Source organism: Protobothrops mucrosquamatus, unplaced genomic scaffold, assembly GCF_001527695.2.
Source record: "Protobothrops mucrosquamatus isolate PMUCROS unplaced genomic scaffold, P.Mucros_1.0 scaffold4071, whole genome shotgun sequence".
NCBI classification, from domain to species: Eukaryota; Metazoa; Chordata; class Lepidosauria; order Squamata; family Viperidae; genus Protobothrops; species Protobothrops mucrosquamatus.
Window position 1 is genome coordinate 50,943 of NW_015390002.1, and position 23,782 is coordinate 74,724.

The 23,782-nt window shown below is 41.8% G+C and overlaps 1 protein-coding gene across 1 annotated transcript; it reads left to right on the forward strand.

Annotated features, from left to right (window-relative positions):
* The first annotated feature begins 5,110 nt into the window (after nucleotides 1-5,110).
* Nucleotides 5,111-17,007, forward strand: LOC107298544 (ribonucleoside-diphosphate reductase subunit M2). The gene is made up of 10 exons (XM_015827921.1): nucleotides 5,111-5,250; nucleotides 5,966-6,043; nucleotides 7,555-7,713; nucleotides 8,054-8,170; nucleotides 11,933-12,066; nucleotides 13,796-13,890; nucleotides 14,344-14,477; nucleotides 14,756-14,860; nucleotides 14,999-15,112; nucleotides 16,311-17,007. The coding sequence occupies exons 1-10, from the start codon at nucleotides 5,155-5,157 to the stop codon at nucleotides 16,461-16,463; spliced, it is 1,185 nt and encodes a 394-aa protein (XP_015683407.1). The 5' UTR covers nucleotides 5,111-5,154; the 3' UTR covers nucleotides 16,464-17,007.
* The last annotated feature ends 6,775 nt before the right edge of the window (nucleotides 17,008-23,782 follow it).

The window sequence follows — 23,782 nt, forward strand, 5'->3', positions numbered from 1 at the left end:
GGGGCACTCCCCCTTCCGTGCCCAGCCAGGTCTCGGTGATACCCGCCAGGTCCGCACCCCCCTCTTGAATAAGATCTTGAATGAGGGGGGCTTTGTTTACCACCGACCTGGCGTTGCATAACATCAGCCGGTGATCCCGGGCCTGGGGATCTAAGTTCCCTGGAAACCGAGTAGAGCCCTGAGGACCGGAGCGCCCACATGCTTGTAAACAGCGTGTGCGTGCTCCCCAAATCCGATATGGTCCTCTGCTCCCGCCATATCTGCCCCTCCCACTGACCGTACTAATCATCCCACCCTCTCTTGACCCCCCAACCACCTCAAATCCCTCTTCCTAATTCATTTTTAACATCACTTGCCTCTTTTAAAGTTTGAATATGGCGCTCATGTTTTTAATATTTCATTTGTACAGCACCTAGAGTCCCCCTGGAGAGAGATGGGCAGTTCTTAAATATGATAACAAACAAATAGTATGTGTTCTTGTAAGGTCCTGCCTCAGCTAGTACTCCCAAGAAAGCAGAACTCTTGAAACTGAAATTGTTTCACAGGAACTTTTATTGAGAGACAGTGAAAGCAGAAAGGCAAGGAAAGATCTAAAGAATTCCTGCTCAAAACATTACATTAAAACTTCCCTTCACGGATCCTTCCCCAGTGCCCACTGTCCAGTTCGTTTCCAACCAATTCACAGGTGTGAAGTTGTTATGGGAACTGGAGCGATAAGAGACAGTTCCCAGGCGTTGCATTGTCTACAATGCAGATGGAGATAAGGCAGATGGCCCCTGGCACATCCCTCCCCCTTTTCATACCCAAAAAAATACATCAAAGATGGAGAGAACAAAGTAAAGGAAATGCATCTGTTAGCCCCCTCCCAACAGAGGGAAACCTCCCCCCTCCCTTCAGAATGGCAGAGCCCTGAAAATATGAATTGGAGGGGACCTGAAAGCTCTAGTCTCATGATATGCTCAACTGCATTGGTCATTAGTCCTGGTTAAATGCCATAGGGATGAAGCACCCAGCAGAGAATAATTAGTGAATATTGTTGTTACACTATTTCATGTCCCTTTGTAGCAATGGAGAAGGTTCAGTGTCATGGATATACTGATGATAACCAACTGCATATCCCTGGGAGGTGCCAGGGAGATGTGAAAGTCCTGCTCTAGTGTTGGGGGGCTGTTAGGCTCTAAATCAGACGTGTCAAACTCGCAACGTCATGTGACGTCGCACAATGTATCGGGACGGTTTTGCCATTGCCGGCAACGGGGTGGGCGCGGCTTCCAGATGACGCGTCCACAGTTTGACACCCCTGCTCTAAATGAACAAGCTGAGATTGGATCCTATGTTGTTTGTTCTCCCCCCCCAAAAAAATCTCTCAATTTAACGTCACTACACACAATAATGGAACCAGAACAGTACATGTAGTAATGTCTTCTATGATAATTAGCCCAGAACCATATCAGAGAAAAGATGGACAGAAGCTTCAGCTGTCCCTGCAGCTGGCTAGAGACAGAAGTCAGGGGATGTCATGAGGATTGTTGCTTAACAATGGTTAGTTAGGGTCTTCATGCTATGGTGAGAGCAACATGAGGATGAACCAGTTGATTTACACCGACTGCAACATGGACATGCATGCTCCACGGATACATGAACAAAGAAATAAAATCTCAAGCAAATTCAGCTGCTATCATATCAGGCTGATTTAACTTTACAGAAAACAATCCATTATGCACTGCTAGCTGCAGAGGCAGAGCAGGTAAAAATGAACCTTTTTCACTAATTTATATCCAAGTGGTTTTTGTTGACCTATGCTATGATTATTTCCAAGCAGCAATATTTCCAGAAATTTATATATATTTAGAATCCAAATAAAATTTGAATATATTTCCTTCCCGATCACAGTTCTGAGATATCATAATTTCTTACAAGAATTATATATTTATATGTAATATTAATATTGCTTTTAAAAATCTATTTAGAGCTAGAGGATTAAATTTTATCCCTTACAGTTTTTTACAAGTAGAGGGAAGGGTTAGGGTTAGGGTTATTATTATGTATTATTTATTCTCAGCAGCTTCCTTTCTAATCAGCCTGTTGCTAAAAATCTAAAATCACCGTACTTTGTCCTAACTCTACAAAGTGCTTTAGAACAAATGGTTGGAAAGCAACCAAAGTGCACTGCAACTGGATATGACTCCAGCCAGAAATAAAACTCTCTCCATCTCTGCCAAAGGTCTATGAAGAAGTGTTACAAGCTGGGTATGTGTAGGTTAGAGAATAATTAAGGGAAGACAGAACAGCTTTCTGGGTCTTGTAGTTTTTTCTTTAATAGCGTGAATCTTGAGACAGTATCACACTGATTTACTTAGTAAATTTGCCTCCTCCAGTTGGTTTGCCGTCAGGTGTTCAAAATGTCTTCTTTTGTCAGGTCTGTCTCCAGAAATATAGAGAGAGGCAAAGAAAAGAGGGAGCACATAGATGAAATCATGGCAAGGCATCAAGTGAAGCAGGCAGAAAAAAATAATGCCAGAATAACAGCTATAAGTAATTCATTTCCCTTACAAACCTGTCTTTTAGCTTCTCTTTTTGTCTGCTTATTTCTGTTTTATGACGTATGTATGCTTCTTAACATTTCTGTATCTTAGCTCGAAGAGGAAAATCAAAGACGTGCCAGAATATGGCAAATATCATGGAGCAAAACAATGAAGTGAAGATCATGCTACAAAAAATGGAAGAAGGTGAGTATTATTTTAACTTAATACATTTTAATTATTTTCATTTAAAAAATGAAAGCGATTGATTTTGTGTTAAGTTTAATTTTTACAAGTACTAGTTATTGTGTTATTTGTTTGCCAGTTCTTGCTGAGTTGACCAGTGGTGCCAGGGAGAGGCAGAGGCAACGCCAGCTCAATGTAGTGGAGGTGGAAGTAAAAGACATGTTCTCCCAGGTATATTCTATTCAAAAACAGTTAATCAAAATAGGCAAAGATGAGATGCAATGGACTAAGGTGAAATAATTATATTGAGAGGCTGTTGTTTCATGGGAGATTTACATAGGAATCATGAAAAAAAATGTCTCTGGTTTTTTTCAGGTTTTTTTTTTTGAGATTTCAAATTCTGAAAAATATTCTATATTCAAGAAGCCAAAAAAAATTCAGTCAAGAATCCAAATAGGGGACAAAAAGACCCAAACACCTCCTCACCAGCAATCAACACTCAGATGAGCATAGATTAACATCAAGATCACCAACAATCAAGGAAGTAAACAATACCGCAATCAAGGAACTGCCAAACAAGCTAACAGTAAACAGCCCAACCAAACAAGATTGCATGAACTGATTACAAACAATGACACGACATAGTAGCAACATGGGTGCATTGCAAGATCTGCAAGAAATACCATCTGCCTGCAAGTAGTAACTGGTGAGACCATAAAATAAAGACATAAAAAATGAAGAAAGTAAGTGTTCTGGGACTTTACAATTCAAACAGACAGGCACCTGACACATAACAAGTCAATTGTCAATAAGAAAGACATAAAAGTCTAGACAATGGACAGAGCAGAAAACACTTGCCAGTTTAGAAGTCTGGTTGGCTCTTACACTACATTCCTATCAATGTTTATTGAAAATTCTCACTGAACTTAATGTTGGTTAATTCCAAATACGTAGACATACACTGTGCTAGACTTGGGCATCTGGATTAGGATAAAGGCATGTTCATTCCAGGTTCTACAATAATTTCTAAACCAGCAGTTTCTCCCGTCATATAGCCATCACTGTGACAATTGATCTCCTCAAAGGACAGGCTGTCAGAAGGGCTGGGTGATATTATAAATGAATACCTTTCTAACTGCATAAGAGATAATGGCCTAAGAAAGGATATTTTACAAAGTAACTGCTCTGCTTCTTTTCCATTACAATTGCCAAAGAGAAAGTTTTTGGCTTCTGAAAAACAAAAGGTCAGAGAAGCAACTAAAGAGTTCTACTTAATTGTGTAATTTTAGTTGAGGAGAGTGAATCACTGCAGTGGATGAAAAATTGCATGTTTTACAGTCTTTTACTGCCACCTTCTGTGATCTAGTGCCACTGCACATCAGACCAGAGGTTACTATACTACCATTTTGCCATCTTAATTTTTATTTATTTGTATCCTGCCTGTTTTTGTTTTTTACAAATAACCCAAGGCTACAAATAACCCAAACATACAGTATACAACACACCTTCCTCTTCCTATTTTCTCCAAAACAACAGCCCTTTTAGATGGGTAAGGGAAATAACATTAAATGGTATAAACACATTCACCTCTGCAGCAAAAAATAGTGGACAGGAACCCTAACACAAAGGTCACACCCTATTTCNGCTTGGCAACTAGTTCATATTTATGACGGTTGCAGTGTTCTAAGGTCATGCGATCACTTTTTGTGACCTTATGACAAGCAAAGTCAACGGGAAAGCCAGATTCACTTAACAACCGTGTTACTAGCTCGACAACTGCAGTGATTCACTTAACAAGTGTGGCAAGGAAGGTCGTAAAATGGGGCAAAACTCACTTAACAAATGTCTCACTTAGCAACATAGATTTTGGGCTCCGTTGTGGTCGTAAGCTGAGGACTACCTGTAGGCGAGAGATGGGAAACAGAGGGGGAGGGGGGGAGAAAGATTGTCACGTCATTCTCTTTCCAATTATAAACACTCTGAGAAGGTTGAGGACATTTCCTTGACACGTTTTTGAAGAACTCGTCCCTCATAAATAAATAAAATCACCACAGTCAAAAGAAACGTTATTGTCACTCATTTATTGTGATTCTCAGTTATCCGGATTATGGTTGTCCCAAAGGTGGGTTTTTTTTTTCCAATCAAGAAAGTCCAGTTGCAGTTTGAAAAAAAAATAAATAAAGCTCCTTTGGGTTATTATCACTCATTGCTAGGCTATGACACATTCAGAAGGGGCAGGCCTTCGCTTCTGATTCCCGCGCTTCGGGCACAATGGGGTGCGTCGCTCAACCAATGGCAAGCCGCAAAGAGGGCTTCCAATTGCTTTGCGATTGGATGATCCGGCGTTCTGGCGCCAAGTTCGAAACTCATATAAAGCGGCGAGCGGGCTCCTTCTCGCTTTTCTCCGGTTGGCTATTTTGTAGTTTCTCTCTTCGCAAGCCGAACGATGTTCTCTACTCGCAACCCTCTCTCCCTTCATAATGAGCAGCAGCCCCAGTTTTCGCCGAAGAAGAAGATGCCCTTGAACGACAAGGAGAACACGGTGAGTCTAAAGGGGACCGGAATTACGAAATTCCCGGAGGGTGAATTTTTAGCGGAGTGAAGCAAAAATACCCCTTTGTATGGGGGGGGGGGGAAGAATCCCTCTAATGAGAGTTGGGGAAAACGACCCTCTCGCTTTCTTAAACTTTGCCCAGCCAGATCTAGCAGGAGACGGTGCTGGTCATATTTCCAGCACATACTGAGGAACACGGGGTGGGGTGGAGGAAGACGGCGGCTTTCCTGAGCCCATAATTTGGTGCAATAAGTGTGGCTCCCCGGAGACGCCCTTTGTTAGACAACCAGGGCATTTTGCTCGATTGGCTTCCAATTAGTTGTGTGTGTGGGGGGGGTGCTTTCTCAGTATAAATATTCACCGGGGATTCAAAGTCCAGCACTGGGTCGTTCATGCGTCCCAGCCTTTTAAACATATCGAACTACAATTCCCGCCAGCCTTTGCTTTTTGGCGGTTCTTCCTGGAATGGTGGGAACCGAAGCCCCCCAAAATGCGCGAAGGGCACCGAGTTACCGCTGACCCTGCAGCGAGCCCCCCTCCAGAAGGCTGGTCCGTTCTCAGCCCGGGAGAGAGTCCTGGGAGTCTGCACCTAATGGGCTCCCGCGGAAAAGGCGCGCTCTCGAGAGGCGTCCCAGGCCTTCGGGCTTGCCCGCCTTTGAGATCCGCCCTGAACCTCGTTTTCCGTCTCTTTTCGCCTTCCTAGCCTCCCTCGTTCAACGCCACCCGGGTCCTGGCCACCAAGACGGCGCGGAAGATATTTCGGGAGCCGGGCGCCGAAGCGGTGAGTTCGTGGTGCGAGCGATTCGTCTCACGGATTTGGGGGGGGGGGGGGTTTCTCGAAGGGTTCAAGGGAGGGATGGTGTGTGTGTGTGTGTGTGTGTGTGGATGGAAGATGGTCCTTTGTGTGGAAAGGGAAGGGGGGAGACCTTCCCGCCGCGTAGGAAGCCGTGAGGGCGGGACTCAGTTGTCTTCTCTGCAGCTTTGGCGCCAAATGCCCAATTACGCAAAGATTGGCCTTTTCCTGTTAAGGGGGGGGGGAACAGGAGTGAATCTTGGGCCTTTCAGCGGGCCCCAGCTGCTTTTCTTCTTCTTCTTCTTCTTCTTCTTCTTCTTCTTCTTCTTCTTCTTCTTCTTCTTCTTCTTCTTCTTCTTCTTCTTCTTCTTCTTCCTTTCTTTCTTTCTTTCTTCTTCTAGGGATTAAAGTTTATTTTCTTAGATTTAGCAACGCATTTAGAATGCTTTGTGGGCTAGTGGAATCAGCTGAGCAGACAATTTAAAGGAGAAGGCTCATTTTTTTTTTTTGCAATTGCAGGGTTTTTTGGGGGAGATCCTCATGTCCCTTATTCTAATTTCTGACCTGGCCCGTCTAACTTGTCTGGTATAGATTTAGTGTTTTACCACAAGCACAATATTTTTTAAACCTTTTAAAGCAGGGGTAGTCAACCTTGGCTCTTTTATGACTCGTGGACTTCAACTCCCAGAATTCATGGCTGGCTCAGGAATTCTGGGAGTTGAAGTCCACGAGTCATAAAAGAGCCAAGGTTGACTACCCCTGTTTTAAAGGAATGTTCTTGAATTTGTCATCTTTTTTCTTATTTTTCTCTTTTTAGTTCAGTGGTTCTCAACCTATGGGTCGGGACCCCATTTGGGGTCGATCGACCATTTCACGGGGGTCGCCAAGCAAGGCTGTCCGCCATTTTTTTTGTCCGCCATTTTTTCCCCCTTTTCCGGCGGGTGCCTTACCTCCCTTGGGCTGGGCCAGCTGGTGGTCGGCCTGCTCCGTCTCTGCCGCTTGCCAGCTACGCCTCGGCAGGGGGCGGAACCACGCATGCGCGGCGCTCCCGGGCAGGGAAAGTCCTTGACTTACGACCGGTTGGGTAGTCCTCGACTTACGACCGGTTTAGTCCTCGACTTACGACCGGTTTAGTCCTCGACTTACGACCGGTTGGGGGCCGCGGCATTAAAAAGGTTGAGAACCACTGTTTTAGTTCATGCTGTTCTCTGCCCTTCAACATTCTTGTGCTTTTGATCCTTTAGCATTCTAACTTCTTCCTCTGCTGACCATTCAATTCTTATCTGTATACAAGACCCATTTGCCTCTTTTGATGATTCTTTTTAGGATGTAAAGTAGAATCTAAGAAGTTGGGCTTTTATTTATTTATTTATTTTTAAAAAAAATCAAGATTTGGTGTGGTTTTATTACTGAATTTGTCATAATCTATAACTATTGAAAATGTTTTTTCTCATAGGAATGCTTCTAACATGGTAATATATTACACTTGTACATTTCAGGAGGTGCCTAAAGGAGCAAAGCCGCTTCCCTCAAACAATGTGCAAGATGAGCCTCTGTTAAGGGATAATCCTCACCGTTTTGTCATTTTTCCTATTCAATACCATGACATCTGGCAAATGTACAAGAAAGCAGAGGCGTCATTCTGGACAGCTGAAGAGGTGAAGGCCTTTTATTCTCTCTTTCCTTTGAGGCTCTGTGGTGGAGGTAGGAGCAGTGTTAACAAGATAGGTGTAGAGTAACTGGGAAGCAAGCCAGTCTGACCAAATTGCTGGATTAAGACTAGGAAAGAGGTATAGTCCTGAACTCAGTCATGGAAACTCACTAGAGTGTCTTTGAACTAGTCACTATCTCTCTGCCCAATCAATTTTGGATTTATCTCTGTTGAGACACAATGGAAGAGTGCTACTTAAATTTATTATTCTACTTTTGAAAAGAAACATGTTTTTAAAGTAATTGCTTGTATTGTGACTATTCTCACTGGCTGTTTGGTGTATTTAGGTGGATCTTTCTAAGGATCTTCAACACTGGGAATCCTTAAAACCCGAAGAGAAGTATTTCATTTCCCACGTCTTGGCATTCTTTGCGGCAAGTGATGGTATTGTCAATGAAAACTTGGTAAGTGTGTTCAAATTTTATATTCAATATGCCAAAAATAATTACCCTAATTTTCTTTATGTATCTTTATATTAGTTGCCAGTAATCTACTGCAACTACAGCAAAGGGTCTTGAGTGACCCTGTCTACCTTACTTTAAAAAAGCAATTCAGTTTTACTATCAAAAGAAGCAAGCAGTAATGTTTCTCCTAGCCTTTTTTTATTCTTAGATTAGAAGTATAAAATGGCTTTTCTGTAGCTTTTCTAGCTGATTAAAAGAAAAAATCCTTATTTATGAATCAGGAATCTTTTCCTAAACACTTAGCACCACAGGTTAAAACATGAAACCAGAGGAAAAGCTATACAAACTCTAAACTTTTATGGGTTATAATTTTAAATTTCTTGTCCCAAAGGTGCTTTTTCAGGAGGCAACTGGACTTTCTTGTTTTTCTTTGAAGATATTTCGCTTGGATGAGAAGCGAAACATCTTCAAAGAAAAACAAAGTCCAGTTCCCTCCTGAAAAAACACCTTTGAGACAACCATGACCTGGATGACTGAGAATCTCCATAGACATTTACATTTCCTGATTTTTTTTCTAATATCAAAGTAGCTTTCAATAATATGCAAATGATATATTTTTCCTTTAATCTTGGTCATTCTGTTTTTGATCTGCTTAGCACATTTCATTCACTCTACTAGTTTTTGCTTTCTGCTTTTGTGCCACTATTACAAGCTAACATGTCCAATATAATTTTTCTGCCATCAAAAATGCTTTGTAACTTCAAAAATGTAGCTGAAAGATAAAAAGATCCAGAACTATAGGGAATAAGTGAAACGTTCCCATAAAAGCGTCAGGCGACAACTACCAATGGATAAATGGCTTGTGATAGAAGATTGATGGGTAGACATCTGTCCTTGTCTCCTGTAAATTGGCAGGTCTAGGCTTGCTAGCTTTTTTTCTAGTCAAAGCTTTGGCAATTAGGACTCTCTTTGCAGTGGTATTTGGCAGGTTCCATGTGTTTGTTGAGTTCAAATTATTATACAGGTAGTCCTGAGACTACAGCCATTTGTTAAGCTACTATTTGAAGTTACAATGGCACTGATTGGTTACAAGTAGTTCTCAGGATGCTGGCTGTCCCAACACCCTGGGACCATGTGATTGTGATCGTGATCTGGGTTCTTGGCATCTGGTTCATGCTTTTGATCGGTTGTAGCATCCCAGAATCTTGTGATTTGTGTCCTTTCCTACCAATTTACTCAATAAGTTGGTGGGGAAATTGTCCAGGAAGGTCACAAGTTGTTGGGTTAAGTCACCCCCATTTGCATGTAGTCCCCCAGCCCTTCACCGCTCACACCATGCTAGCTATTCATGTGTCTCTTGGGAACTCTCATTCCCTTCCTCTCCCAGCTACAGCTAACCTGGCTGCTGACTTGGGATTTGCAACTTCCTCACTGATTTTGGTTGTAGGAAGCTGCCTTACCTACAACCTTAGTTAATCACAAAAATTGGGACCAGAAGCAACACAGTCACAAAGCATGATGCCACGTGACTACTGCTTAGCAATGGCAATTCTGGAACTCCAGGTTTCGGTCATTAAGGAAGCACATCCTGCCATTTATGGCCTCCTGCTGTCTCCCCCATTGACATTGCTTGTCAGAAGCTGGCAAAAAAGGCTGCAAAGGGCAACTGCAGGATGCTGCAGTTGCTGGAACTCCGAGAACAGTCCTAAGTTCCACTCATTCAATGCTGTTTGGAAGTTTGGATGGTTGCTGAACAAGTGATCCTTAAAGGACGACCCGGTGTAGTATAGATTATGTATAGGTTGATCATTGGATAGTATCTATAAGTAAGCTAACATAGGCACAACGCCACATAAATATCTCTAGATGCAATGCTTTTCAGAAGGGCTGGTTATGTATTCAGATTGTAGTGGGTTGTAGAAAATTAAGCTTAAATTGATGAATATGAGCTCTGCATAGGGTACTTGTGTGGAGAAAAGTGGAAGGAGGTAGTTTGAGTAAGCTAAAGAGTATGACCTTTTAGAGGAGCAAAAGTAGTAGTAAATTTAAAGCTATTCGAATATGAAAGAGATACTTTTGGATGCTCTGCTTGAACTGAAGTTCTGATGCCTGCATGGACTAGAATGCTAGTGTTCCATGCAGAAGTGGTTGGAAAGAAATCTATCATTGCTTTGGGCAGAGGACACAGTGGTGTATCCTACCACAGAGATCTCCCAACTTTTCTTGGTTGGCGGACCGGAGGGAAAGGGAGGGGGAAAGCATTTTACGTGCACGCGCGCACACACAAACGGGGCCACGAGCACGCACGACGCAAACGGCGGTGCAAGTGCCCACATGATACTCGCTAGCACCGCCCTGTTTTTGCCATGTGGCACCCCATTTTTATAGCAGCGGTGGCACAAGTGGGGGTAAGTGCGCGCACGTGCGTGTGCGCACTGGCCAGCCTGTTCTGTGGTCCAGTGGGCCACAGCCCACAGGTTGGGGACCCCTATCCTACCAGCTCTTGTCATTCCTAATCTTCCTTATGGCTACCTTCCCTCTATTAAAGGGTAGGCTATGGCCAGTGAAATCTTGAGAATCAGATTGACAGGCTATGCCAGACATGTCAAACACAAGGCCCGGGGGCTGGATGCGGCCCGCGAAGTGGTTTCATGTGGCCCGCGAAGCCATCCTGGAAACAGTGAGGGAACGACCCCCGCTGCCTTGGCCCTGGCCCAGGCCGGCCGGGAGCCAATGTATAATTTTGTGCCGCCTTGGCACTTGCCCCAGTCCCACCCCCTTCTGCCAGAGACCCTCAGATCTGTCCCACTCCTGCCCAGGCCCCCATAGGCACTCTTGACAGGAATGATGTAGAACTGGCCACACCCACCCAGTAGCCACACCCACTCCATCCACTCCCGCCCAGTAGGCTGCACCCACTCTGGCCACATACACCCGGCCCCCCCAGAGCAAACCGCAATGCTGATGCGGCCCTCAGTGAAATTGAGTTTGACACCCCTGGGCTATGCTGTGTTGGGATGATAGCAGTAGGGAAGTGAAGAAATGACTATGTTTGTTCTATCTAACCCGAGTTTCCAGCAGGGGGTGTTATATTCTGAGTTTGAAAGAAACATTGTCATGTACTTACCTAGTTTTAGCAGAATAAGTTTTATCAAAAAATACTTGGCATATGTTGTGTAGGCTAGACTGGGAAGTTGCAAAACAATCTGGAAGAAAGCAATGACAAGTTGCCTTCATAATGCCAAGAAAAATACATGAATTAGCTTGATTCAAAAACATATTTTCCTTTTTTTCAAGGTGCAAATTTGACTTCAGTTCTTCTAGTAAATCTGACTATTTAGATGTATTAAAATGGGTAATTAAAATGGAAGGAATGAAACTGGCTTATTGATACCTTTGCCTATTAAGCAAGTGAACCATCTGAATATGTGTTTAATTTTTCAAAAACTAAATTTAATAACAGTATATTCTTGGCAGATTTTGAATAGGCTAAAACTAATGTCAATTGCTCCTTGAAGTTAAACATATACATACACTGCATGTATAATTTGTTTATATGGAGCCTTTGGGGAACCATATTTCAAATTGTGGGCCAATTCTTTATTTGCTAAAAATGACGCTCTGAGGTTGAGTATAATTTACCGAGAACTTGGCATATTTGGACTTGGAAGATAAATGACATTTGTATTACATATACAGGAAACTAGTTACAAATAACCTGATCAAATGCTTTGTAACTTATTGTAAATATCTATCCTCTAGGTGGAGCGATTCAGCCAAGAAGTACAAGTCACAGAAGCACGCTGTTTCTATGGCTTCCAGATTGCCATGGAGAACATTCATTCAGAAATGTATAGTTTACTTATTGATACTTACATTAAGGATTCTAAAGAACGGTTAGTACTGTTTCCAGATACATGCCAGCATACTGTATTAAATATTTATTGAATGTGCACAAACAGTTCAAATATGAAAAACGTAGCTGTATTCCTTAGTTTTATAGAAATTCTATAAATAAGGGTTTGTTTTTTTTGTATAACAGCACAGAAAGGATACGTATTCTCTTTTGTAAAACAGAAACAACTGTCAAATCCTACAGTGCCTAAGAAAACTATGCAGACTATCTGTAGGGTTGGGGAAGTATTTTGGAATCTGCAGGAGAGTGTACATCTTCCTGTTGTCAGCTCAAATCTTTTTGTGTGTGTGTGCCACAAGAGCTAGAAAAAAAGGCAGTTTCTTTAAGGAATTGTTTATGTAATATAAATATCTGCTTACTCCTGTTCACATTCTCCCTTTCATATCTGGGTTGCTGCAGTGCAGATGTAAGCCTGTTGTTATGCTGAGGTCTTCTGGACAACTAGCCTTTCTGTTATTTAGTCCTTTCCAACTCAGTTTAAAACCTATCCAAGATGAAAATTTGGAATTGTTTCCAAATCTGCTTGGATATCTGCATGCTCTGAATGGGTATGTTTTCAGAACCTAAGTACACAAAAGAAATTGCTAGCTGTTTTCTTCTATGTAATTCTGGACATTTGTCTATTGCTGGGCAAAATATTTCAGCCAATGGGGTAAAAAGCTGTTAACATGTGTCATCCTCAGTTTCCCAGTTATCATAACAATAGACCGAACTTGTCTTTTCCCCTGTGACCCGTAGTGACGTACTTGTACTTTTACTTTTGGGCACTTTTCTCAGCCATAATCAATATGTTCCTACATTTGGAGCTAGGAGATAAAATGAGGCATTAGTGAGGGAGAAGATAATCTCTTGAAGCACCAGTTACGTGCTATATCCAAAGGTGCTGGATTGAAATTGCATTTCTCCATTCTTGCATAAAGCAATGCCACTGACGCCATAATATGTGCCGTCAGAAATCCCAGTTTAATCGACCAGTGGGATGGTAGGGAGATTGACATTTGTTTTTGTTCAAGTGATACACCTGCCCCACCATCTGAAAGATCCTATATGTAAGCTGAAAAGCTGTTTGAATTTGTTTATGTAGTTTTAGGGTGTTTTCTAAACTCAATGCTAATCCCTGCTATAACTGGGCATTCCCAGAGTGTGCATATTCTCCTCCTTCAAGAGTAGAAATGGAGATCTGCTCTGAGAAGATCAGTCTGGCTTTGGGACTTCCCAGTTAGTGTGGAATCTCCTGCAGTTGGCTCTTCACAAGAGCAGCTATGAGAAGGGAGAGGTGGCAGCTCTCAAAGTATTATGCAAATCAGGATAAATTCTACTACAGGGGTCTTCAAACTTGGCCCTTTTATGACTTGTGGACTTCAACTCCCAGAATTCCTCAGCCAGCGTGCCTGGCTGAGGAATTCTGGGAGTTGAAGTCCACAAGTCATAAAAGGGCCAAGTTTGAAGACCCCTGCTCTACCACCTTTAGAATGGCTAATGAGATCAGTTGCAGGGAATTTACCTTCAAAGTGGTTGGAAAGCAAAGGAAAAGAATTGGGCCATTTTTTTTTCTCTTTTCTGACACATACCAGGCAGGATTTATTTTAGAGACAGTGATGCATTCAGGTAGGATTGCTCTAGAAATGTCATTTTAGCAATTATTTAGCAGGGATAACTGGCATGATAACTTCAGAAGCATATCAACCGGCCCTATCTTGTTCTTTTAGGGAATTTCTGTTCAATGCTATTGAAACCCTGCCATGTGTGAAAAAGAAAGCTGATTGGGCCGTGCGATGGATTGGGGACAAAGAAGCCGCTTATGGTGCGTATTGTACTAGTTCAGTGGTTCTCAACCTGTGGGTCGGGACCCCATTTGGAGTCGATCGACCATTTCACGGGGGTCGCCAAGCAAGGCTGTCCGCCATTTTTTTTGTCCGCCATTTTTCCCCCTTTTCCGGCGGGTGCCTTACCTCCCTTGGGCTGGGCCAGCTGGTGGTCGGCCTGCTCCGTCTCTGCCGCTTGCCAGCTACGCCTCGGCCGGCGCAGGGGGCGGAACCACGCATGCGCGGCGCTCCCGGGCAGGGAAAGTCCTCAACTTACGACCGGTTGGGTAGTCCTCGACTTACGACCAGTTTAGTCCTCGACTTACGACCGGTTGGGGTCGCAGCATTAAAAAGGTTGAGAACCACTGTACTAGTTTGACTTTCCAGGTGTTTTTCTTTTATGGCATTTGAGCCAGTTTTCATGTCCACAATGCTTTTTTCTCTCTTAACAGGTGAACGTGTAGTAGCATTTGCTGCAGTTGAAGGAATCTTCTTTTCTGGCTCTTTTGCATCCATATTTTGGCTAAAGAAACGAGGTCTGATGCCCGGACTTACTTTTTCTAATGAGCTGATTAGTAGAGATGAGGTATGGCTTGTTGATCAAAGAAACTAAGATGGGTTGGTTCCATGAGAGAGTTAGTTAATGCTATAAAATTGAAAAATGCTGTAGTGTCAAAGCTTGAATGATAATAGTAGTTGCCTGTGTTTGCTTTATTGGCGGTGACAGTAGTGAAGAACGTTGCCCTAACCGATTATATGGCTTTTTTTGTACAAACCTTATCCAGCGTGCTACTTTGTTTTTGATAACAGAAAAACAGCTTCTGCAAATTGTTCTTTGAAATATCCTCCAATTATTCTTTACAGGGCTTGCATTGTGATTTTGCTTGTCTAATGTTCAAACACTTGGTGCACAAACCAACTGAGGGAAGAGTGAGGGAGATCATCATAAATGCTGTCACAATAGAGCAGGTAATTGGCAGTTCTTTCTGGTAATTGCACAACATTCTCACATCAAAGTAAGAGAAGCTTAAACTTAGCAAGGCGTTTAATTGTCTCTATGGCACAGTGTTCATGTGCTAAGATACTTTTTGTTTACTTTAAATGCAGGAATTTTTGACAGAAGCATTGCCTGTAAACCTAATCGGAATGAACTGCATTTTAATGAAGCAGTATATTGAATTCGTAGCAGACAGACTGATCCTGGAACTAGGTTTTAACAAGGTAAGTCTTGTGCTCTGTTTCTTAACAACTACCATGCAATCTGTTTATATTTAAGCCTGCCTTTTTGCCATTAAGTCAGTGGTTCTCACCCTGTGGGTCGGGACCCCATTTGGGGTCGATCGACCATTTCACGGGGGTCGCCAAGCAAGGCTGTCCGCCATTTTTTTTGTCCGCCATTTTTTCCCCTTTTCCGGCGGGTGCCTTACCTCCCTTGGGCTGGGCCAGCTGGTGGTTGGCCTGCTCCGTCTCTGCCGCTTGCCAGCTATGCCTCGGCCGGTGCAGGGGGCGGAACCACGTATGCGCGGCGCTCCCAGGCAGGGAAAGTCCTCGACTTACGACCGGTTGGGTAGTCCTCGACTTACGACCGGTTTAGTCCTCGACTTATGACCGGTTGGGGTCGCGGCATTAAAAAGGTTGAGAACCACTGCATTAAGTAATTGGCTTCTGGTTCCTTAGTGCTACTTCATGGTTAAGCAGAGCACTCTTGCTATGATATCCCTTATTTATCTCAATTTATAGTAAGTTCAAATGAACTCTGCGCAAATGCATTATAATGCTATTGCAGCTTTGCACTGTGAGCCATTTTGCTTTAAATAACTATTTCCAGACTATCTCCTGCTTTTAAAGATATTATTGGACTTGTACCTTTCCAAACCTCAAATCCAAAGTGTTTTGGATCTGGCCTTTATATATACTAGCATCTGCCAGCTTTGGATCTCTGCCTCCATGCTGGCATGTGCTTAAAACTCTGAAATGCAGGTGCTCTGTTAGTATTAACAGTGGACCTAGGGTGGCATGATGTACTTCCTTAATAGCTCTTGCTTCATCATGCTAAAAGCAGAACCCATGTTCTGTTTTCTTTCCAGAGTAATTAAGGGCTAAATCATGAATCTAGGCTTAAGAGAATATTAAAAGTGGAATAGAAACAATGTTGTGGTGCATTAGGGAACACCGTGGTGAACATGCATTTGGAAAAAAAATCAATTTTTATTTACCTTTAAGAGAATACTAGTAGGGAGAATTATATGCAGAAGGTGGCAGCTGTGAAATACATGGCCAAGGGAGAGCTCTAAACAAATTAGGGATGTTGTGGAATAGATGATAATAGGCCTTTGAGATTGAAATACTTTTAACAAAAATGGCTTATGTTTTGATTTAGTAATAAGAACCATATGCCTGAATTATCAATTTCTTTCAGATATTCAAGGCTGAGAATCCATTTGACTTTATGGAGAATATCTCTCTGGAAGGCAAAACTAACTTCTTTGAAAAGCGTGTAGGAGAATATCAAAGGATGGGTGTGATGTCAAGTCCTGCAGATAATTCATTCACTTTGGATGCAGATTTCTAAAAGAAGTTAAGACTTTTTAGCTGATTTGAAGTGACTGGCTAGTGGTTTGGGCCCATTATCTTCAAAATCCTTTTGTGTTGGTAATGTGTGGTGGTACTTAAGGTAATCGTTCTAGCAAATTAAACAGAGAAATGCCAAAAAATTATAAAATGTTTTTTGTAACAAGCTATTCACATTTTTGGAAATACAGTTGTAAAGTGGTATGTTCTGTTCACTAAAAACGAGATTTGCAGACTTGTTGCAGACTGATATAAATTGCAGCAATGCTGATGAACATGTAACCATAATGCCCCGTATAAGTTTTAAATATTTACTATTTTAATAGTTTGTACATAAACATAGCACTTTAAAGGTCTAGCCTATTGTTTCTCAAAAGGGCTGGTATTGTGAGTTTAGAATAAACTCTTTTAGTCTGCATTATCTTAATTTCTTCTACTTGCATGTAAATTAAATCAATGTACTGAAATGGAAACTTATTTGATATGTGTGTATTATTTTGGTGGAGTACTTTGTATAGAAGTAAAACTTCATTAAATTCTACTTTTCAAGCTGCTGGATCAAAATATTACTGAGTTGCTTTCTAAGTGAAAACTCCCCATCCCAAATTGGTTCTTCTGTTTACTTTTTATCATTGAAGGAGGATATTTGTAGCTCAGGGTTGAAACGAGGGGTCCTTGGTGCTCTCTGAGCTTGCTTTGTTTTCTTGCAGATGTTTCATTACCCTAACTAGGTAGCATTATCAGTGCTAGTAAGGAGTGCTGTTTGCTGTCAGTTTATATTCTGATGTCTTGCCTGTCTGTGGGTGGGGGCGGTTTTAGGATTGACACCAGAATATAAACTGACAGCAAACAGCACTCCTTACTAGCACTGATAATGCTACCTAGTTAGGGTAATGAAACATCTGCAAGAAAACAAGCAAGCTCAGAGAGCACCAAGGACCCCTTTTTATCATCTTTAGAACTTTTCCTTTTTCACTTGTACCGAAAACCATATTAATTTAGGATATAGTTCAAAAGCAGATTTGAATAGGGTGAGCTGCGTGCTCCAAAAGAGCGGCCCCAGCTGTTTACATTGATCAGGCATACATACTGCTATATTAGCAGGTAGACAAAAGCCTGCTAGTTTGCAATAGCTTGTGAAATGTTTTATATGATATCTGTGCTTAACTCGTATAATTTCTCCAACATCAAGCAGGTGCTGATGAAACGTGTATTTTTCAACATCTGAAAGAAACCTGATTTGGGAGGGCACCTCCTAATTTTTTTTTTCTGCACTGAAGAAATTAGAACATATGGAGAACTTAACAGATTGCCTTTAATTTATTCTTGTCACTACAAACATTTTTCTTTTCTTTTTTTAATGCACTTTTTAATTTATTAAATTTTATGCTGCCAAACTCTTGGCAAGTACTTGGTGGTTTACAAACGGTTAAAAACATTTAAAACAAAATACAAAAGAAAAAGAAAAACCAAGATGGCAAGAGATAACACATCCAGATAGGGAGGAGGAGGGGGGGGGGCTTTGAACATACTTGCCAAAGGCCTGGGTGAAAAGCCAGGTCTTCAGGACCTTTTGGGATGCCGGTAGGATGGGGACCAGTGGGCTCATGCCCAGAGAGCAGCTTGTGCTGCTACTACAGAAAGGATGCTTTTGGTGTTCCAATAGATGGCAGAGAAGTACAAAGAGAGAAAACGTATGGGGGAAAAAGATCTATACTGTAAAAGATGTCTCCCCTGCCTCCAGACAAGTATAAAAAACTTGAATAACTTAACACCTCTAGTATTTCAATAAAAAAGATCTCTTCTTCCCATGACTCATCTCTTATTAATCAAATTGTAAAAACTGGTCATTGAGTCCTAATCAGCAAAGGTCTGTTAAGAGCTATCAGAAATAGTAGTGTGTGTGTGTGTGTACACAGAAACACACACACAGCCTAATCAGATCATTTTTATATTCCAACTTACCACTTTCCCTAAGAAAAAGAGCAAAAGAAACCTCTTCATTTATAAACAGATCTTTAAATTCTCTTCAATCCTGATCAAAAAGAAATTCCATTAATAACTACCAGAATTCAAACCATATATATTTAATCCTAGTTAAAGTTCCTTATGTTTGCTTTTAGAAAGCCTTGATTTTTAATCTTGTCAATATCCCCAGTTTAATTTCTTATAATTTTCTCTTAACTCCTTTCAGCTTCAATAGTTTTAACATGTCTCTTTAGTAAATCCAAAATCTTTCCAAAATATACTTCTGATTTATTATTTGTCCCCTTTAGTTATTAAGACATCAGCTGGTATCAAATATAAATCCATTGTGGTATCCTTGTCCATATCACTCTTGTAACCTAGCATTTTAAAATCCATTTTCAGATCTACAGCATCTTTTTCCATTTCACTCTTGGAATCTGGTATCTTTAAAAATCCATTTTCAAATCCACATTCAAATCAACTTCAGTGTTGTATATAGTAAAATTGTTTGATATCTTGTCATGTGCATTTGTGTAGTATTGGACAATCTTGTAAGTAATTTATAAATAATTAAGAGCCAGTTTGGTGTAGTGGTTCAGGTACCAGGTTAGAGACTGGAGAAACAATCGGTTGAAGTCCCGCCTTAGCCATGAAAGCCAGTTGGATTGCTTTGGGCCAGTCATTCTCTCAGCCCAACCCACTTCATGGGGTTGTGGGGAAAATAAGAGGAAGAAGGTATGCTGGATATGTTCACCATCTTCAGAGTTATTTGTAAAAATAACAAAGGTGTGATACAAATTCCTGAATACAGGTAATCATGATTTACGTCCTGTCGCTTGGTGATCTTGCAAAATTACAACAGGCAGCCCCCAATAATTAACTCAGTTTCAAAGTTATGGCTGCTGAAGTACCTCTACATTCATTTGCTCTTATGGCCGCATAGACGTTGCAGTGTCCCCCGCCTATTTGTTGTCGTCCCACCCTGCTGGATTCCTGCAGGCCATTGGCTTGCTTCCCACCCAAAGGGGCCCCACACTGCACTGTCCCATCTCTGATTGCACACTTATCTTTGGAATATCTCCAGAGTTCACACTGGGAAAGGAGGGCAGCCCTCTTTGTATCCCTATTGTGGCTACTCCAAAAATAGTGTCTGCTTTGGGGATGAAGCAATGCAGCCTAAGGATGCAACCTTTGCAGACCTGTTTTTCATTGTTTTCCCCAGAAGTGCTGGTCCACTTTTGATCTACAGGCTCTTACTAGCCTAGGAGGGTAACACAAATGCCAGCTGGTAAATTTATGTGTATCGTTTTCCTACAATGTATTTGAATAGATGTGTTTAGAAATGAAAAAGGGCAAAGTAATGTTTATGTAATGAATGCATATCTTTGCTAGATATCTCTGCAACTTGGATATTTAAACTTGTCTATATGGTAATATATTTTTTAGAAGAAATTGCTGATCAACAGAATTTTCAGACAGAATGATAACCAGCCAATTTCACAAGTCAAATGATGTATGGAAATCAGAAGAGTCTCAATGTGCCAGAAGCTGAGAAGAATAATCCATTAGAGCAGGGGTCTGCAACCTTAAACACTTAAAGAGCCACTTGGACCCGTTTTCCAGAGAAAAGAAAACACTGGGAGCCGCAAAACCTGTGCTCATGCAAGAGGGGGGGAGCTTGATTGAAGAGTTTAATTAAAAAGAAATAGGCTGCTGTGCATGAGTTCTCTGTCTCTTTCCTCTCTCCTTCTCTTTCCTCCCTTTCTCTTTCCCTCTCTACCTCTCTCTATTTCTCTTTTTCCTTTCTCTTTCCTCTCTCTCCCTCTCTCCCCCCTCTCTCTTTCCTCTCCCTCTCTCCCATTTTCTGCTCTCCTGGCAAGCTGGCTTCAAGCTGTTCTCCAACAAGCTGACACACATGGGCTGTCTGTCTCCTGCTCTTCCTGCTTCCTGCAGAGATGCAGCAAAGGGAGGAGCCCCGCCCAATAAGCTTGTCAGCTCATTGGAAGAGCGCGAGGCCACTCTTTTACACACACACACACACACACACACACACACGGGAAGCGCAAGTGCCTCTCTCTGTCTCTGCAAATGGCAGAGGAGGCTGGGAGCCGCAGGAGAAGGCTCAAAGCCGCATGCGGCTCCGGAGCCGCGGGTTGCCGACCCATGCATTAGAGGGTCATTGCATTGCATTCACTCACTTTTCTCTGGGGAATCTAACTTAGGCCTTGTTAGGTATTTCCATCAGACCAGAACTGATTAAAGCTGTTGACCAAGATGTGCTGGACAAATGATATCTAGACACTGGAATCTGTGGCCGTCAAGATGTTGCTATTCGAACAGCCTTCCATTCTGACTGATGATAGTTATGATATACCAGATTTGGAAAGCTGCAAGTTTGCAAACTTATCTTAAACCTATTGCAGGTTAGAAGCAGAGCACCAAACTCTGCATGCTATCCAATTATACTAGTTAATTTTTTTTCTCATAATAATGATATGGTTGAGAGGCTTTGTTTTGAGGTATTGTAAGCATGCTGAAGAGATAGCTTAAAGCCAGTGGAAAATGTCGGGAAAAAGAATTATACACTGCAGTATGTTATGCTGATTAAGATTTGTGACTTCCCTTTTATTCGGTTTAAAGTTTTTGATTCCCACCCTCTTTTTTTTCACGTTTTAATCATTGAGGAGTGTGTAGAGAAGCTTGAAATGAAAGAACTTCAAGCAGCCCAAAGAAACAACCACATTGTTTTTAACAGTTATACACAGAGGCATTTAGAAGCCAGAGAAACTGATCACTGCAGGACACATTTTATTAAAACCCCTAGCACCTCTGGAGCAGCAGATAAGAGGCCGAGAACCAATGAATGCTTATGCGCCCTTCATCTTTTACATAATTCATGTCGCCTCAGAATAATCGGTTGCCCTCTGGATATAATAGAATGTCAAATGCAAAGGGGAATAAGCAGACCAGGACACTATTTGCAAAACCTCACCTGCTGAACTGCCTTCTAAATAACAATCCTCTTATATAGCCAATTCCTCCATTCAGGCTGGCTGAGGCCAATAACCCGGGATTAATTTTTACACTGCCTTTCCTTGTCCGCAGTATCAGTATTGCCTTCGCTCCTCTGAATCTAGCTATGCCACACTTCCCTCTTGCCTACTGTTTGTTGAACAGTGATGTGGGACTGCTATTGATGATGAACGGGGGCTGATAATTTGGGGTTGATTGGGACATTAGTTGATTCCAGGTTGCTGATTTATGTTTGGGGCTCTATTCATCTATAGCAGGGGTAGGCAACCTCGGCTCTTTTATGACTCATGGACTTCAACTCCCAGAATTCCTGAGTCAGCTATAGCTGACTCAGGAATTCTGGGAGTTGAAGTCCATGAGTCATAAAAGAGCCGAGGTTGCCTACCCCTGATCTATAGTAACTGGACTTCCACAGGGCGAGAAGTATCTAGATCAAGATTCCTTAATTCCCTAATCCAAGCCATTTCCAGGGGTGTGAATTCAAATCTCAGCATTTTCAGCAACGCCCAGGCTTGCCAGATAATTTTGGGAGTTAGGATTACCTGGATCACAGTATAGGTCAGTGGTTCTCAACCTTTTTAATGCCGCGACCCCAACTGGTTGTAAGTCGAGGACTAAACCGGTCGTAAGTCGAGGACTACCCAACCGGTCATAAGTCGAGGACTTTCCCTGCCCAGGAGCGCCGCGCATGCGTGGTTCCGCCCCCTGCGCTGGCCGAGGCATAGCTGGCAAGCGGCAGAGACGGAGCAGGCCGACCACCAGCTGGCCCAGCTCAAGGGAGGTAAGGCACCCGCCGGAAAAGGGGAAAAAAATGGCGGACAGCCTTGCTTGGCGACCCCCATGAAATGGTCGATCGACCCCAAATGGGGTCGCGACCCATAGGTTGAGAACCGCTGGTATAGGTAGTCCTCGAGTTACAATAACAATTGAGCCCAAAATTTATGTTGCTGAGTGAGATATTGGCTAAATGAGATTTGCCTCATTGTACGACCTTTCTTGCCACATTTGTTAAGTGAATCACTGCAATTATTAAGTTAGTCACACGGCTGTTTAGTGAATCTGGCTTCTCCATAGACTTTGCTTGTCAGAAGGTCACAAAAGCTGATCATATGACCCCGGGAACACTGCAACCGTCATAAATATGACCCAGTTGCCAAGTGTCTGAATTTTGATCACGTGACGATGGGGATGCTGCAATGGTTGTAAGTGAAAAAAGGTCCTAAGTCATTTTTTTTTCAGTGTTGTAACTTTGGTCACTAAATGAACTGTTGTAAATCAAGGACTGCCTGTAGTACTGAATGAAAACTATTTCCTTGTTATCCAGGCATTCAGTTCAAACTGAACACTCACAGCACCTTAAACCTGATCAAGGGATTATTCCAGTGTAGAAGAAAGTTACAGAGCAACTTTTTGCATGCATGGGCATTCCCTGCAATAGATAAAGCTTATACTTCATTATTTAAAATATTTGAACATTTCATCAATGTGCTGTACAAAATGAGATCTCCAAATTATGAGGTATAAAATACAATACAAACAAACCATTAAAATAGAACAAAGGAGGAAAGCCAACAATGTAACCAATGACCAGACAGCTCAAAAAAGTGCCGCCTTATTTGATCCTATTGCAGTACAGTAATGAGATAGATCAAAGAAAGGTGATGCTGAAATTAAGTTACCTCCTACCCAAAAAGACGAATAGAAAAAGAGGCAAAATATGGATTTTTCACTTTTATCAACCTAAATTTGCCAATTTACTATTCCTGCTCAGATTAATAGCCTGTACAATAAGACACTGTGTTTACAGAATTAATTCCCATCTGCATATACCAACTATTCTCTTTCTCACCCTCACAAACCATTTTCAGCTATGGAAATAAACACACACACATCTCCTAGCAGAGACAATAAACAAAGCAAAGGAAACTAGGTGAAGAAATAAGGACAAGAACTGGCTGCAATTGCATTGGAAAAATAAGAGAAAAGAAAGGCTTACATTTACAGTACCAGGCAAAGAGTTAATCCCAATAGCAGCTAATTTTAAAAGCCATTTGTATTTTGTACCAGAAATATCTGCAACAATTGCATCTTTATCTAGTCCCTTGTTTTCAATTAGAGAATTTTTTTTATTATTAGAGAATAAGAATTCCCAATTTACAGGGAATTATTGAGTGGAGGGAACTTGCTATCGCAATGCAGTACTATATATTTGCAGTATGTTGCAGATGTAGTTATGTCTGATTATTATAATGGTCACAGCTGAAAATTCCATTGATTTCTACTTATTGCAAGCCGATAGAACTACATCTGACTCAGACT